The 17,838-nt window shown below is 37.7% G+C and overlaps 1 protein-coding gene across 1 annotated transcript in view; it reads right to left on the bottom strand.

The window, feature by feature from the left end:
• Positions 1 to 3,370: 3,370 nt before the first annotated feature.
• Positions 3,371 to 17,838, bottom strand: part of rer1 (retention in endoplasmic reticulum sorting receptor 1) — an 87,655-nt gene continuing 73,187 nt past the window's right edge. The window contains exon 7 of the mRNA XM_039756115.1: positions 3,371 to 4,671. Coding sequence (XP_039612049.1) covers positions 4,582 to 4,671 — 90 coding nt within the window. The 3' untranslated portion in view covers positions 3,371 to 4,581. The remainder of the gene's footprint in view (positions 4,672 to 17,838) is intronic.

The raw sequence follows: 17,838 nt of genomic DNA, 5'->3' as shown, positions 1-17,838 counted from the left end.
TGGCCCCTCCCATAGGTGGTGAGCCCATGGGGAGGAGGACCCACGTTACCTCTTCGGGCTGTGCCTGGCCGAGCCCCATGGGTGCAGGCCCGGCCACCAGGCGCTTGCCATCGAGCCCCACCTCCAGGCCTGGCTCCAGAGGGGGGCCCCGGTGACCTGTGTCCGGGCAAGGGAAAACGTCGTCCAAGGTTTTTATTCTTCATCAGAGGTTTGTTGAACCGCTCTTTGTCTCATCCCTCACCTAGGACCAGTTTGCCTTGGTGGCCCTACCAGGGGCAAAAAGCCCCGGACAACATAGCTCCTAGGATCATTGGGACATGCAAACCCCTCCACCACGATAAGGTGAAACCTTGATCCAATCACAAGTTACACTTCCATTTAAAACTAAATGTGTGCATCTCTTCTGTCTCTCTGAAGCAGGGAGTCACCCACTTTGTAAAAAGCAAAATAATCAAACTTTTTGTTTTGGCCTGGAAACTATTTTCCACAGAGCCTTGGAAGCTCTCCCAAACCAAGGTTTGAGCCCAATCTAAGAACACTGAGAAGCAATATTACCTCAAGAAGGAAACTTAAGTGCCTAAACTCTGCTGAGGAAGGCAACACCACAGTACAGACAAAGGATCACAAAGCAACAACAAAGAGTGCACTCCAATGCAAGAAGAGTCCTCCACTTGAATCTGCAGCAATGACATGTAATCCACACAGACTCAGACATGAACCTTAAAGACTTGGTATCGTAAAATGGTTTATTAGTACCAAGGTAAATTAGAACTCAAAATAGCAAGTAAACAGCCACCTAAAGACCTGCTTTGTCATGATTGATTACTACTGTTATATTCACATGACTGTTTCAGGTAAAAATTTACATGCATTTAAAGATATTGGAAACAAAAGCCTTGAATTACAGCGTAACAGATTAACCCCCTCTCACCTGAGCCTGTGCATTACAGCAAAGACACACCGATTGTGACATCACTGTAAAATTCCAAAAGTGAATTTTAAAATTGAAAACCTGTAAATGAATGGAGAGCAGCCTGTACCTTCTGTGTTATACGTTTGTCTGTCTCGTCCTTCTTTCTTCGTTGGCACCCAGCTAAGGTACCTTGAGCATTTTTCTCTTTACCGGTCTCTCATAAAGCTGCAACTGGTGAAGCACCCAGGCATCAGTTATTGTCTGCACATTCTTTTCAATGTCATCCACTGTATGGTAGCTTGCAACTCCTTCAGTGTTTTATCATTGGTCTCTCGTTGGCCTCTCTCACTAGTCTTCTTGTACGATCACTCGGTCATCGTACACGCTCTACTCTAAGCAGATTTACAGCTGTGCCTTACCCTTTCCATATCTTAGAGACTGATTTAACTGGACTCCAAGAGATATTCTGTCAACTTGGATATTTTCTTGTCTCCATCCCCTTTTGGCAGAGTTGCTCAGAATGTTTTTATTTCGTCTCCTTTGCATAGGTTAAGTCATGATACTGACTCACCACAAGCTGGACATACAGATACAGGTACATGTGTACTACAATCAATTGAAAATCAATTGTCTAAAGCAAAGGCAAAAAATCATTCCAAGGTACTCCGTCAAAAGGGGATTGAAAAGCACAAGTCAGGGGATGGAGGCAGAAAATATCTTTTGGAATCTTGTTAAAATAAATCGCTAAGAAATGGAAAGAGTGAGGCACAGCTGTAAATCTGCTTAGAACAGAACATCCACAAAAACGACTAGTGGGAGAGGCAAACAAGAGACCAGTGATAACACTGAAGGAGTTGCAAGCTACTATACAGTGGATGACGTTGAAAAGAATGTGTTGACAAAAATTGATGCCGGGGTTTCACCAGTCACATCTTTATAACAGTGGTAAAGAGAAAAAATGCACAAAATGCCATAGCTAGAATTGCCATCTGGTACATAGGAGACTCTGAAGTCAGCTGGAAGAAAGCTCTATGGTGCGATGAGCCCAAAATTGAGTTGTCATGCCATCAGACTAAATTCCATGTTTGACATATGCCCAGCACTGCACATTATAAAAAACATACCATTACTGTCATAAACCATGGTGATGACAGCATTGCACTGTGGAGGAGGCTTCTATGCAGCAGGCCCTTGACGGCTAGTGAGGGTAGAAGGTGACATGAATGCAGCAAAATGCAAAGATATCTTGGCAGAAAACCTGAGGCAGTCTGTAAGAAGCCAGCACCTTTGTTTTCCAGCAAGACCACAACACCAAGCATAAAGGTAAAACTACACAGGGATGGCTTAAAAGCAATAATGTTTATGTCCTGGAGTGTTCAGAGTCAGAGTCCAGATCTCAGTCCAATTCGGTTTTTGTGGCTGGACTTGAAAAAACTTGTTCACTCATGATCCCCATGTAACCTAATAGCATTTGAAGTTTTGCAAAGAAAAAATGTCAGTGTCCAGGGGCCTCATACATAATGCCGTGTGTAGAATTTGCACTGTAACATGACGTAAGCACAAAAGCCGAAATGTGCTTACGCACAGAAAAATCCAGATGCAGGAATCTGTGCGTACTCCAACTTCCGCATTCTTCTGCTCCATAAATCCCGGTCAGCATGAAAAGTAATGCTTGTGCACACGCGTGCTGTCCTGCCCAAACTCCTCGCCTCTTCACCACTCCATTGCTTTCTTCAAATATTTTAGCAATTGTTCTGTCATACTGACATTGTCTTATGATGAGATCAGAAAAGTATTCATTCATTTGGGTAACTGAATTTAAAAATGTAATACACGGAAACACTCATATGGGGCACTATATAAAATACAATTAAAGGAAAGTGTAGAATTTAGTTGTACTGTATATTGTGTGTTGAGATGATTTGTCACTTAAATCTGAGGGGTTGTCCTCATCTCTCAGCCTACGGGAACCTCAGAGAACATACTAACAAGTACAATTTCCCACTTCTCCTACTTAACATACAGTGCAATGTTATCTTATCAATCACAATTTAATAAATAAAAGTCATATATTAGAAGAAAATGCACATTGCTCACCTACTTGTAGTTCACATTAAAGAAAAAAAATAAAAATAAATGCTGATTCACATGCCTTAGGCTTTGTTGGTTAAGCTGGAAGAAGTTGGAATGTTTACTTACCACCCCTTGCATGTCTCCTCACTGGCATAATGTATTTGGATTTACCTGTGTTCCAGTTAAGAAGCAGATTTGGACAGTTTTAAATCTTACCTCAATCTCCCATTCTTCCTTCCATTGTCAAACGCTCATTAATTCTGCGAGTGGTTTCCCTTCCCTTTTATTGCAATTAGGAGAAAGTACTGCCCTATTTTTATCATATAAGCAGTAGGATTTACACATACAGAATGAATAAAAAAGGACACTGTCTCAGCCATTTGGTAGTGAAAAAATTACACGTAACAAATTTTAATAAATCATCTTCCTTTTTTGCAGCATGTGTAAAGAAAAAACATCATTCATGCAATTAAACACTTTGTTTTATTGAAGAAATCTGATTATAAATCTAATATTGATCTGTTACTCCCCACCCCCCACCTCTAACCCGAAATTATTTAGAAGGAAATTGATAACTTATTTCTCAAAATTGGAAAAAAAACTGGCTTGCAAAATTTACTTTTGTTTAAAACAATACAAGTCCAAAATATTCTTAACATTAAAAAAATGAACTTTTAACAAAATGATTCAACAATTTTTTCAATCTGGGATGAAGGCTAAAAAAAAAAAGAACAAACACAAGCTTTTTAATGTTTCACTGGCTGTTGACTAATCTGTGCACTGTGTGGTCATATGTATATTACCATTAAAAACAACAACCCTTTGACTTGATAAGAACCTCATATCAAGGCTGCACTTCTCTGTCAATCAGCACATATAGTACATATATATTATGATAAAAAAATTATATGATAAACAAAATAAATCAGGGTTTTAAAAAAAAAAAAAAAAAAAAAAGGCAAATTTCCCTTCGGTTTTGCAAACAGCCGCAAGTCTTTTTATGAAAGCCGTCCAGTGCAGGCCAGCGAATCAGTGCTTGCTGCTTGATGATAGTGTAGTTGTGCTCGGAAATACTCGTCTGAAGGAATGTGTGCAGCGACACCAGAGCCCCCACCAAAGAATTTTAAGTGGCGAACATACACCAACCACCTCCCTCATGCAAAACAATAGGGGGAAAAAAATACAAGAATTGTATTGTTTCTCAAAGATCCCTGAAGTAGGAGCCTTGGCATGGAGGATATGGGGGCTCGCTGCAAAACTAAAGTAACTTCTACAAATACATTCAAGTACTCCACTTTGCTCAAGAGCTGTCCTTAGTTATTGAGGAGGGGCAGCAAAAAAGGCAAAAAGGTAAAAGCAAAAGGGAAAAAAATCCAAGGAAACACATTCCAAATCTCCAAACTGTCCATCCAGATTATACTTCAATTCGGAAATCTATCAGGATCACCAGGAGTCTTGCAACGCAATGCCTGACTGTGGCTGCCATCCCTCGCTGTCACAGTAGATAAAAACGTTTTCCAATGTACTTTTTGTTGCTTGTTTTTCCATTCCCCCCCCCACCCCAGGTGAGCAGTTGCTTCAGAGGACTGTGCACTTTAACTTGCAAATGTTTTCCCACCATCTTCTTTTCCTTTATAAGTTCTCTTCCCATGAGTGAATGGCAAATATCTGTATTTGATCATATGCTGGCAGGGGAAAAAAATGAAAAAAACACTGATTAAATTCAATAAATTATAACGCAACATAATTATTTTATATAAATCTCTGTAATCAAGTCTGCACTGTGCAGTTGGAATTCAATGAATTTTGTATTCTCCTAAGAAGGATGATTTTGTATATTTACATTTATTTCAAAATGTAATTCTCATAGCCCAGGTAAACCTGCATATTATCATTAGATAGTTTAGATTAGATTAGATTAGATAGATAGATTAGATAGATAGATACTTTATTAATCCCAAGTGGAAATTCACATAATCCAGCAGTAGTATACTGATACAAAGAAACAATATTAAATAGTAATAAAAATGAAAAAATGAATATATATGTGTTTATCCATTTTAAATCTTAACAAGGTTTTATAGCTTTGCCTTGTACCTTTCTTTGCAAATTGCTGAATATACATCTTAAGAATCAAAAACAAAGGACATGGAAATCTAGATCTACTAGTTCAGTACATTAGCTGGATCATTACTTTTGGGCTCTAAAGCTGTCGCAGTGGATCACAACTGGCGATGTGTCTGCCACATACTTGGTGAGCTACTAAGGATACACTTTTTTTTCTTAGTGTATAAAGCACAGTTGACTATTTCATTTTTTAAATTGCTATTCTACATTTAATTAAGAACACCACAGTAAGAATTGTAAGTAGAGCTAAGAAATATAACCTTAAAATTCTAAGTCATAAAACACTAATCTGGTTTCCAGTTAATTTTAGAGTACATTTTAAAGGTGTATGTAAAAGTCTTGAATGAGTACGTTTTCATTTTATCAAAAATATCTTACTAAAGCTTATCCTCTACGGTACTGGTGAGCAATGTTGTTCCTGGAGGACAGCAGTTGCTTTCTGTTCCAACCCAACTGCTTAGTAAGAAGTCAATTATTGTTGATAAAGCACTTATTGCTCAGGTGACATTTTTCTGCTTCATTTTAGTTGTCTTGATTATCAACATTTTCAACCCCTTAATTGCTTATTTTAGTCTTAAACTACTTACATTGTTTTTAATTTCTCTTTCTTAGAAATAAAATACAAATAACAAAGGAACCAGCAGTTCTTTGTCTAGCTTGTTCTTATGAACATGTGTCATGCACTATGTGGTTTAATAAAATATTCAGAAGGCAGCTAAAGTGAAAAAAGTGAAAAACTGAAAATTTCTCATCCTCTTTTAGACTTTAAATCATATGGAAAATATCCTTAGATAGAAAAAATGCATAATTTAAGAACTGCAATGTCAATGCTGAGTTAAAACACTAACAAGCCATTAAATTAAATAAGGTCTGTTATTTGCAAGGATTGTTTTTTAATTAAGCAACTAGTTTGGAACAAAAACCTGCCATTCAGGACCACCTTTGCTCAGCCCTGCTCTACAGTGTATAATGAAATCATATGACACTGGTTTTCTTAAAAAAATTTCCAAGATAAATAAAACTACTGTAGTAGTCCAAGCCTTTATCTATTAAGCCCCAAAGCTTTGGAGTCATCTGTCTTCCTGGAAAAGTGACACTCCAGCTGCCTCAGGTACTCAATTAAACAGTGAAAAAAAGTATTTTAAAATAGCATACTCGTGCTGGGACTACACATGAGGCTTCATGAGGATTCATTGTGGAGAAACTGTAGAGACAGCGTGTGTATTAACTTGTGGATTTTTCTGTGAGTATTTGGTGGCAGTGTCACAAAGTAAACTTCGTAACACTGCGTGCGTTAGCTGCGGGCTCAGCTCAGAAGCGAGAAATGAGGTGAATGGGAGGGAGATGATGACGTGACTCCCCCACCTGCCTTAACTGTCAATCCCCCACAAACACAGTCTCTCGGAATTTGCATAAGCACAGCCCTTCACGTGCAATTTTAACTTAGCTACAAAGTGATCAAAACTCTCGTTTATATCCTGCGTCCTCTCATTAAACTTGTATCCCCCATTACCCGTGGGCATGACAAACGCCAGCGGCGGTCCTATGAACTTAATTTAAACTTTAGGTTTACACCTTGCTTTGTTTCGAGTAGCAGCACTCATGAATATGGTTGTATATGTCATTACATTTTCAAACTTCTTATTGTTTCGCTGCCTTCTTAATTGTATAATGCATGTTTTCTTCAGCACTTTCTAGAGCTCTTCCTGGTTTTCTCTACGCACTGCGTTGACAGTCAGTTCACATGATTAGGTGGGGGCGTGATGATGTCACATAAAACAGCCCAACGGCTTTGAGCTCAACTCCATTACAGTAAATGGAGAAAAATAGCTTCCAGTTATGACCATTCTGGCGTAGAATTTGAAATGAAACCTGCCCAACTTTTTGTAAGGAAGCTGTAAGGAATGAGCCTGCCAAATTTCAGCCTTCTACCTACACTGGAACTTGGAGAATTTGTGATGAGTCAGTCAGTGAGGGCTTTGCCTTTTATTGAGTGATTGTATATATATATATATATATATATATATATATATATATATATATATATATATATATATATATATATATATATATATATATATATATATACTAAAAGGCAAAGCCCTCACTCACTCACTCACTCATTCACTCACCACCTCACTCATCTACTAATTCTCCAACTTCCCGTAGGTAGAAGGCTGAAATTTGGCAGGCTCATTCCTTACAGCTTACTTTACAAAAGTTGGGCAGGTTTCATTTCTAAATTCTACCTAATGGTCATAACTGAAGGCATTTTTCTCCATTAACTGTAATGGAGTTGAGCTGGCAATGACGGGGGGCGCGGAGTTTCGCGGTGACATCATCACGCTCTCAATGTACCACGCGAACTGACTGTCAACGAAAGGAGAAAACGAGGAAGACCACCAAAAAAAGCCCTTAAGAAAACATGCATTATATAATTGAGAAGGCAGTAAACAATAAGAAGCGAGCGAAAAGGACATATATCTACCATATTCATGACTGCTGCTACCTCGGAAAGAAAGCAAGGGTAAACCTAAACTTTAAATTAAGTTCATAGACAGGCTACTGCATGCTTCACATGCCCACAGATAATGCGGGATACAAGTTTAATGAGAGGACGGATATAAACGAGTTTTGACACTTTGTAACCAAGTTAAAATTGTAGGTGAAGGGGTGTGCTTATGCAAATTCGGAGAGACTGTGTTTCTGGGGATTGACAGTTATATGGTGGGGAGTCACGCCATCATCTCCTCCCATTCATCTCATATTTGGCTCTGAGCTGAGCTCTGCAGCTAACGCCGGCCTTCCGAAGCAGCTTGGTCAGACTGCCACCAAATACTCACAGAAAAATCCACAAGTTAATACATATGAATGCTTATTTCAGTGCACCATTATAAGTGTGCAACAAAACCAACCAATCACAGACTTGGTTTCAAAAATTCTGATTGGCTCTACGTCTCCAATCAGCTCCCTAGCTGCTGCATTCCGAAACAGTCAGTTGGCATGGTTGTATAATGCAACTACATTATACTACACCAACGATAGTCTTAACAAATAATATATTTTAAAATAAAATAATTAAAGATATTATCCGCGAAATTGGGGTTTAATTAAGTTTAGCTGGATTTAGCTACATTTCGGACTGTTTCCGGAATGCAGCAGCTAGCGAGCTGATTGGAGACCGTAAGAGCCAATCAGAATTTTTGAAACCAAGTCTGTGATTGGTTGGTTTTGTGGCACACTTATAACGGTGTACAGAGAGTTGAGCGCTTGCAGCAGAGAATGTTGTGAGCTTAAGCAACACATTGCGAAAGCAAGCGCAAATGAAAAACTGAGCGAGAGGGGGTGCTATTGTGTGTGTGTATATGGATAAGTGCAAACACTGAAATACATTTTTTGCACGCAGCAATGAATTTTGTTCACTAAATTCAGCTTTGTACGCTCAAAATAAATTTCTCCTCAAAATGCAACACTTGCACTTGAAATATTTTTTTACGTGCGCTCAGAATAGTGGCACTGAAATAACGCCATAAATACACACGCTGTCTCTATAGAGTTTCTCCACACTGAATCCTCCAGGCACTACTTACAAAAGGTTACATTGACAATCGTGTTACGTTATTTTTAAAATCTTTCCTTTTCTTAGCACAAGCACAGCTGAGAAGCTTCGATGCATGTGCTCCATAACGCGATAAAAAATAATGCATTTAATCACACTTTGCATTACAAGCACAGGGGAGCTTTTGTCAATGCATGATTTCCTGGTACACCGATTACTTTGATCAGCGCATTCCCGATTCATTTTACCCTCGCACCACCTTAGTTTGAGAAGAAGTATGAAAAAATATTAGGTTAACACAGAAAAACATCACCAATTCAAGCTTTATGAATAATCGATTCGCCATCAATAATTGTTTTGGTAAAGCCATCCTCCTTCCATTTTATAATTTTTCCGCCACTAGCCGTGATTAAATGAACGGTAAATAAAGTAAGAGCAAAGCGAGGGTGACTTATTTAGGCAGGCATATATATGACAGCAACACTCATGACAATGTCAATCATGTTACGTTATTATTAAAATGTTTCCTTTTCTTTTCATTACTTTAACACACTACTTCTCCGCTGCAAGTAGGCGGGTATTTTGATATATATATATACACATATATATCATATATGAATGACCTCCAAAGAGCGCTGAGACTTTTGATATCATGAACGTGTCACAAAAACTGTGGTCTCCTGCCCTGCAAAAGTCGAGCAGCCAGCTGCGGCATAGCTGTGCCGCCTTTGAGACGCTGACTGCGCTTCTGCCTTAAGTCAAAGTGAGCACTTTTAATTTTTTCATCCTCCCCTTCGCTATAGCCCAGACAAGTGCAAACACGGACCCCTTTTCTACACCACGGCAAAATAATATTAAGGCATTCACACTTTCTTTTGCACGATACGATTATGAGGTTCTCACCCGGATTATGAAGACACGCACACAGTAGAGGACTGACAGTGCCATCACAGCCGATTAATGGCGCAGGACGCCTCACCAGTCTACACAAGACCCACCGCGACTGTCCTCAAAAGGCGATCATAACGCCAGCTGAACACATCTCTCTATACTATATAAAAGAAAAAGGCAACTTTCCTTTCTTTACAACTTTTTTCCTTTTATCCCAAACTAAAGCCTTTCTCGCTTAACACTGCAGAGGACACAAAACTAATTTTCTTTAAATGCCGGTAAGGCACATTACCAGAGGCACAAATTTGAACGTTCACATAGAAAATGTCATTTCTATACCACAGCCGTCGTGTAGCGCCTTTCAAAAGGGATCTACTACCGAGAGATGATCCATATATATTTTAGCTGCTGTTAGTTACTTACCTGTTGTGTTACAAAGTCTTTAAAATGTAGTTTACCTGAAACCACTCCAGTAGTGCTCAATGTACCTGTACTTCTTAAAACGTTAATGTTTTACTGTTTAATAACTTATAGGCTATATTTTATTATTTCTCCCTTGCACTCAGTGACCAAAGCTATACACACACACATATATAAAAGCTATACACACAAGTATATGTATGTATGTATGTATGTATGTATGTATGTATGTATGTATATATATATACACACACACACCCCTATCTACATTATATATATATATATATATATAGATATATATATATACACACACACACACACACACATGCGATTATATACATACATACATACATACATACAATTTGTGTGTGTGTGTGTGTGTGTGTGTATATATGATGTAGATAGGTATGTATATATATATATATATATATATATATATGTGTATATATGTAGATATGTATATAGATATGTAGATATGAAGATATGTATGTGTATATATGTGTGTGTATGTATGTATGTATGTATGTATGTATGTGTGTGTGTGTGTGTGTGTGTGTGTGTGTGTGTATATATGACAGCAGCAATCCAAGCTGTGAGAAAACAGTAAAAAGGAGGCGTGTCAGACGTCGTGGTACATTTTCTGATGCAGCTAGACTAAAAACTTTGTGACGCTGCCGCCAAATACACAAAACAATTACTTTGACAATCATGTTATATTATTTTTAAAATGTTTCCTTTTCTTTTTCATAACTTCTTTAACACACTACTTCTCCGCTGCCAAGCGCGGGTATATATACAGTATATATATATATAATATATAGATAGAGATATATATATATAGATAGATATGAGAACAACATATATATATATATATATATATATATATATATATAGATATAGATAGAGAGATGAGAACAACACTCATATCAATGACAAAACAATTACATTAACAATCATGTTACGTTATTTTAAAAATTTTTCCTTTTTCTTCGTACCTTCTTTAACACACTACTTCCACTGCGAAGTTGGTATTCTGCTAGTATATATATATATATATATATATATATATATATATATATATATATATATATATATATATATATATATATACACACACACATACATATGCAGGACATCAAACAATCTGGCATTCTCAAAACAAAAATACATATTTTTTCTTTTCTATATCACATCCTCAGAAAACTTCATTCATTGTGGTTCAGCTTTTAAAAGCTTTTTATGGATTTCTGATCAATAAACCATGGAAAGAGATTAACTTATAAGTTGATCATGCTTGTATATAGTTGATCATGCTTGTATATAGACAGTCTAAATTCTGAGTGGAGCTGGAGCCAAATGCTGTGAGATTAACTGAACAAAGTTTTGCTTTTACATGTTTTTCTTTCCTATTAATTTTAGACGGAGAACTCTACAAAAGCTGGAGATTTACCCAAGTTACAGATTATTACTTTCACCTTAAGATACTCAAACAATCAGAAATACATTTGTTGGCTTAACACTAGGTAAGAACCTAAGTATTTGAATTAATTATAAGCGCAAGCAGTAAAGATATTTAATCTTGGTCCAGTTTCTGTCTTCTCAAAGACTGAAAGTGATGCTTTATGCTGTAGTCTTCATGGCCCATGGGGAGACTTCACTAGCACATGTGGAGGATGATCATGTTTTTCTTCAGGTCTCCATTTAGTTTGAACTTGCATTGTTTCTATGTTATCTAGTTACAGTGTTTCAGGTTTCATACTGCGATTCTTTCTTGCTAGCATAGCTTGTTAGTGAGCTCTTTCTTCAGTGAGATGAATTTGTGATTTTATATATGGACTCTGTTTACAATGGACTCTACACTTACACATGACCAGCTTAATTATGGGCTATCTTCTGCTACCAAGGTCAGGGAATAGGATTCCCCATGTATTAGAGGGGCACTCAGGCCTTTATCAAAGGCCCAACTAAAGGCAATAGGAAGTCTAAAACAGAGAAAAGAAGCAGAGTCTGAGGCATTGCTGATACAGCAGGAGCATAATCTAGTGTTAACACTGGAACACAAAGGACGGACTGGACATGTTGCCATTGGATTCTTGGGTGCACACAAGTCCAAACTGATGTATAGATTTCTAAAAAAGAAAAAGAAAAAACTGACAAATCTGTTATGGTCAATCTTTTCAATAACCAAGTAATAAAAAAAAGTCCAAGACTAGGTGCCCCAATTGCAAATATGTGCAAGCAAGTGTTATTTGATATTGCTTCATCATATAGAGACTTCTCCTAGATATTTAAACTGATCTGTGATGATAAAAGGGAAGGTGTCCAATCTAATATTGTTTGCTAGAGAGTTCAGTGGAAAGGGCACACTTTTATTTAAATTAATTTTGAGCCCAGGAATCTTTTGAAATTCAGCTAGTACTGTTAGGATTGCAGGAACAGTAATTTGTGGATCTTACATATAGTGCCATATCATCTGCATATAGTGATATTTTCTGTTGAAGTCCTCTGATAATCCACTTTATCTCATAAGCATTTCAAAAGTGAACTGCCAGTGGCTTAATGGCGATTGCAAGTAGCAGTGGTGATAGGGGGCATCCTTTTCTAGTACCACATTCTAGTTTGTAGTAGTCTGAAATAATGCTCTTAATACAAACTGAAGCTTCTGGATTGGTATACATGTACATATGTTTGGACCAAGCTCAAATTTCTCCAATGTAGTAAAAAGGTTGTCAAATGCTTTTTCTGCATCCACCAATAATAATTAAATCTCCAAGATTTTAGATTTTCTGGGTGAATATATTACATTAAACAGGCATTGAAGACTGGAAGCTAAGTGTCTGCCTTTAATAAATCCAGTTTGGTCTTGTGATATTAGTGAAGGAAGCACTTTCTCAATCCTTATAGCTAGGACTTTGGAGAGCATCTTAATGTAAATGTTGCTAATAAAAGGGGAGCTAACTTAATTGAAAATTTTTTTATAAAATTCAGCAGGGTAGCCATCAGGGCCTGGTGCTTTCCCACTGTGAAGTGAGTTTATAGCATCTAGTAATTCTGAGAGTGCCAGAGGTTTATCCAATTCCTCTGTACTGAGAGTATCTAGATGTGGTATCTGTAATGCATCCAAAAACCAAAACCACATTAGGTTGTGTCTCGTCTTCTTTAAACTGAGTAGAATATAAGGACTTATAGCAGTCTCTAAATGTGTGCATTATATTTTTATGGTCAATGAGTTCTCTCCATCTGTGTGGGTAATTACTGTTGATGCACTGCAAACTTCCTGCTTGTGGATTTGTTGAGTTAAGATCTTACCCTTCTCTCCGTGCTCATAGTAATGATGTCATGATTTAAAAATGTGTTGTTCAGTTTCTTTTGTCGTCAAGAGGTTGAGTTCTGAATGCAAAGCCTGTCTTTTCCTATAAAGTGCCTCATTTTGTTCTTGATCTAATAATTTCACTGATTAACTCTGATGCTTTCTTGGTTTCTGATTTATTTTTGTGGGAGAGATACAAAATAATATGTCCTTTTAAGAAAGCCTTCAGAGATTCCCAGCGTATTCCAGCAGAGACCTCCGAGGATGTATTTGCCTCTAAGAAAAAATCAATTAACTTGGATATAAACTCTGTACAGTTCTCATCTGCTAATAAAAGTGGGTTAACTTGACAGCTGCAACATGAGTATGTGAGGCATAATGATTTGAGCTCCATGATCCAAGGGGCATGGTTAGAAATAGCAATAGCTTCGTACTTGCAAAATTTAATCGTGGGAAAGAAATTGTTATCTATAAATAAATAATCAATTCTTGAGTAACAGTGATGTACTGTTGAGAAGAAAGAATGTGCTCTTGAGTTTAAGTTTAGAAATCTCCAGGGCTCTGATTGGTTGTGATCAATTACAAACTGTGCAATTGTTTTACAGTGTTAGATAGCATCGCCGCTTTGGCAGGAAACCTATCCAGGTCTGGATTTAAAACACAATTAGTCTCCAGCCATTATAATTTATGAGTGTTCATGTTAGGAATGGATGCAAATATGTTTTGGATGAAGTCCCCATCATTCACATTGGGTGCATAGATATTTATCAAAATCACTTTCCAGTTAAATAATTGAATATCTGGATTGGAACATTTGATGAGTCCAATCTCTGTGCAACTGAAACTGATCTTTGCTTAATAAGTGGGTCTCCTGTAAAAATACTAATTTATAATTTAGACCTGTTAGGTGAGAGAATATTTTTTTTTTCCTCTTTAATTATTGATTGAGACCTTTAACATTCTAGCTCACAAAGTTAACTGTTTGGTCAAAGAGGCATTGCTTCTGAACTTTTCTTGACATATTGCAGTGTTAAATTAAGATTTCTTAATTTCCAATTTTTCCAGGAGTTATTACCTTGAAGCCTATTGTTACGTTGGAACAATGGTAAGGATTAAAAGGATAGATTTCAGCCACCCCTCACCAGTGTTGTATAAGGAGTAAAACTGAGATATCTATTGACAATACAGTCAAAATACTATAAGCATAAAATATAATCTTAAACAATCCTGAAGTAGTAAACCCAGGGAATGATGTTAAACAGTCCCCTTTGTGGAGGGGGGATGGATGGATGGATGGACAGATGTGTAGATATAACAAATATATATATATATATATATATATATATATATATATATATATATATATATATGTATATATACATACACACACACACACACATGTATATAAGTGTATTTAATATAAAATGTTAAAAAAAAATGGCTGAGAAGGAAATAGGATATATAATTATGGCACGAATCTCATTGTGAATGGATCAAACAGCAGGTAAGGTCTTCTTTGCCTTGCCAGGACACAATGAGATTCACAATCATATTTCAAAAAAGATTAATTTTCTTAGCTCTCTTTCTGCTTCCTCTTAAGAAGTAAAAATGTACAACTTGGTAATAAATATGCAGTCAAAGATTGCAGTTGAGATGTGAGAGTTGCAGCAAACATTTGAAGTGCCAGACCAAACAAAAAGAAGATAATACCACTTTGTCCGAACAATGGTCATATTCTACCCTTTTTCACATGGTAACCTCAAACTACAGTACTTAATGCACCTTGTTACAAAGCATGCATTACCTAAAAGTCATTTCAGTCATTTCACAGCAACTTCAGTTTACTCCAATGATTTACACACTAACCAGATCTCATGTCCTTTGAAATGAGGTGATAAGGAAACTATCAAATCAGCATTGATCAGAACTAATAATGAATGTCTCCAGCATCTTGTTCAGTGCATGTTTTAAATAATCTGGGTTGTCCCTCTAACTGGATAGGCCATAGCCATCTAAAGGGGTAAGTGGGGCCCAGGACAGAATTTGTGTCACATTGGTGCTGTCAAAAGGACTTGTGTTATGAGAGTTTTATGTTGAGTTCTGATGGTAGGAAACTGTAATTAAGTGATGTAGTAGCTACTTAACTAGCCTGCACAATTATTGTAAACTCCACTTGTACATTGAAGTGCTTCACCATCCTAGTTGTTGAGAACACCACCCATGTCCTTTTCTTCTTTGCTCCTGGTTATTATTCCACTGAATCTTTCAAAAGACCCCAAGTGTCACATTTGAATCCTCCCTTCATGTATGACCCTTTTCTTTTCTCATACCCACTAACTTGTCCCAATCTCTGCTTGTGCTGGGCAGTTTTTACTGGTTTACCTTTTCCAAGCTAAAATAATTATGCCACGTTCTTCAATGCTCTTTAACTTGCAACTGATGGTGTATTTAGTGCAGTACGGATGTGCCTCCAGTTTGGAATAACACCTCTGCACACCCACTATTCATCAAGGGCAAACACAAGAATTTTGAGTGTCAGTTTATTAAAATATTTAAACATGTATCAATCAAACAAATCACCAGGCCCAGATAATATTTATCCTCGTGTTCTTAAGGAGGCTAGTGAGTACATATATCAACCCTTGACACATATTTTAGGAAGTCACTGAGCACTGGAAAGATTCCGAAGAACTGGAAAATGGCAAATATTATCCCATTATATAAAAAGGGTGACAGGGCAGATCCAAACAACTACAGGCCAGTAAGCTTAACATGCATCACAGGAAAATTAATGGAAGGAATTATTAAGGATAAGATTGTGCAACACATGGCAAGGACAGGAGTTATTCTGAACAGTCAGCATGGGTTCAGAAGAGGGAGGTCGTGTTTTACTAACATATTGGAATTCTATGAGGTTGCAACAAAAGCATACGATCAAAGTGGAGCTTATGACATTATTTATCTGGACTTTCAGAAAGCATTTGATAAGGTGCCACATGAGAGGTTGGGCATCAAGTTAAAAGAAGTGGGAGTTCAGGGTGATGTTTTTAGATGGGTGCAGAATTGGCTCAGACACAGGAAGCAGAGGGTGATGGTGCGAGGAACCTCATCAGAACTGGCCGATGTTATGAGTGGTGTTCTACAGGGGTCAGTGCTAGGGCCGCTGCTATTTTTAATATATATATAAATGATTTAGATAGGAATAAAAGTAACAAGCTGGTTAAGTTTGCAGAGGATACCAAGATAGGTGGATTAGAAGATAATTTGGAATCCGTTATATCATTACAGAAGGACTTGGATAGCATACAGGCTTGGGCAGATTTGTGGCAGATGAAATTTAATGTCAGTAAATGTAAAGTATTACACATAGGAAGTAAAAATATCAGGCTTGAATACACAATGGGCGGTCGGAAAATCGAGAGTACACCTTATGAGAAGGATTTAGGAGCCATAGTGGACTCTAAGCTATCAACTTCCCAACAGTGTTCAGAAGCCATTAAGAAGGCTAACAGAATGTTAGGTTATATAGCACGATCTGTGGAGTACGTCCAAGGAGGTTATGCTCAACCTTTATAATGCACTGGTGAGGCCTCATCTTGAGTACTGTGTGCAGTTTTGGTCTCCAGGCTATAAAAAGGACATAGCAGCACTAGAAAAGGTCCAGAGAAGAGCGACTAGGCTCGTTTATTTCTGGCGCCGCATCCGAGTGGCAGCCTTTCCAGCAGCTCCGTATATGACTTTATCTTTTTACCTTTTTATCTCTATTTTTCTCTATTTCACTGATCACTTCTACCACTTTCTTTTATGTGGAATTGCTCCCTGGACACTTTTACACATTTTTACTATTTGACATGGATTGTTACACTCCGAGAATCGCCTATTCAAGTAGTCAGCTTAAAGTACTGAGAAGAAATGCTTATGCCGGTGTGGTTCCTTATTTACCTGACGAGGTAAGAAGACGATATCGGGCAGCCGAGCGCAAAGATAAAAATAAGATTAAATTGAGACAACTTGAGAGAAAATGGCGTTATAAACCGTCGGTGCCTTCTGTGATCCTGGGAAATGTAAACTCACTACCAAATAAGATCGACGAACTGGCTGTGCTGGTGAAAAATGTCAGAACCTACAGAGAATGCAGCTTGCTGTGTTTTAGTGAAACGTGGCTAACGTCTATCATCCCAGATGCTAACGTGGAGCTACCCGGGTTTAGCACAGTTAGAGCGGACAGAGACGCAAGTACCTGTGGAAAGAAGAAAGGAGGAGGACTCGCTCTCTATGTCAATACAAAGTGGTGCAACTCAGGACATGTAAACGTTAAAATCTCCACTTGCTGCAGGGACATCGAACTGTTGGCCGTAAGTCTGCCCTATTACTTGCCCAGAGAGTTTGGACACGTGATTGCTGTTATTGTTTACATCCCCTCAAGCGAGCGCGAGATGGCGAGTGACATCATCCATTCCGCAGTTGCTAAGTTACAAACGCAGCACCCTGAGGCACTTGTGCTAATCGCTGGAGACTTTAACCATGTAACGCTGGATAAAACAT

This window comes from Polypterus senegalus, chromosome 6, assembly GCF_016835505.1.
Source record: "Polypterus senegalus isolate Bchr_013 chromosome 6, ASM1683550v1, whole genome shotgun sequence".
NCBI lineage: Eukaryota > Metazoa > Chordata > Cladistia > Polypteriformes > Polypteridae > Polypterus > Polypterus senegalus.
This window is presented reverse-complemented; position numbering and strand designations above follow the sequence as displayed.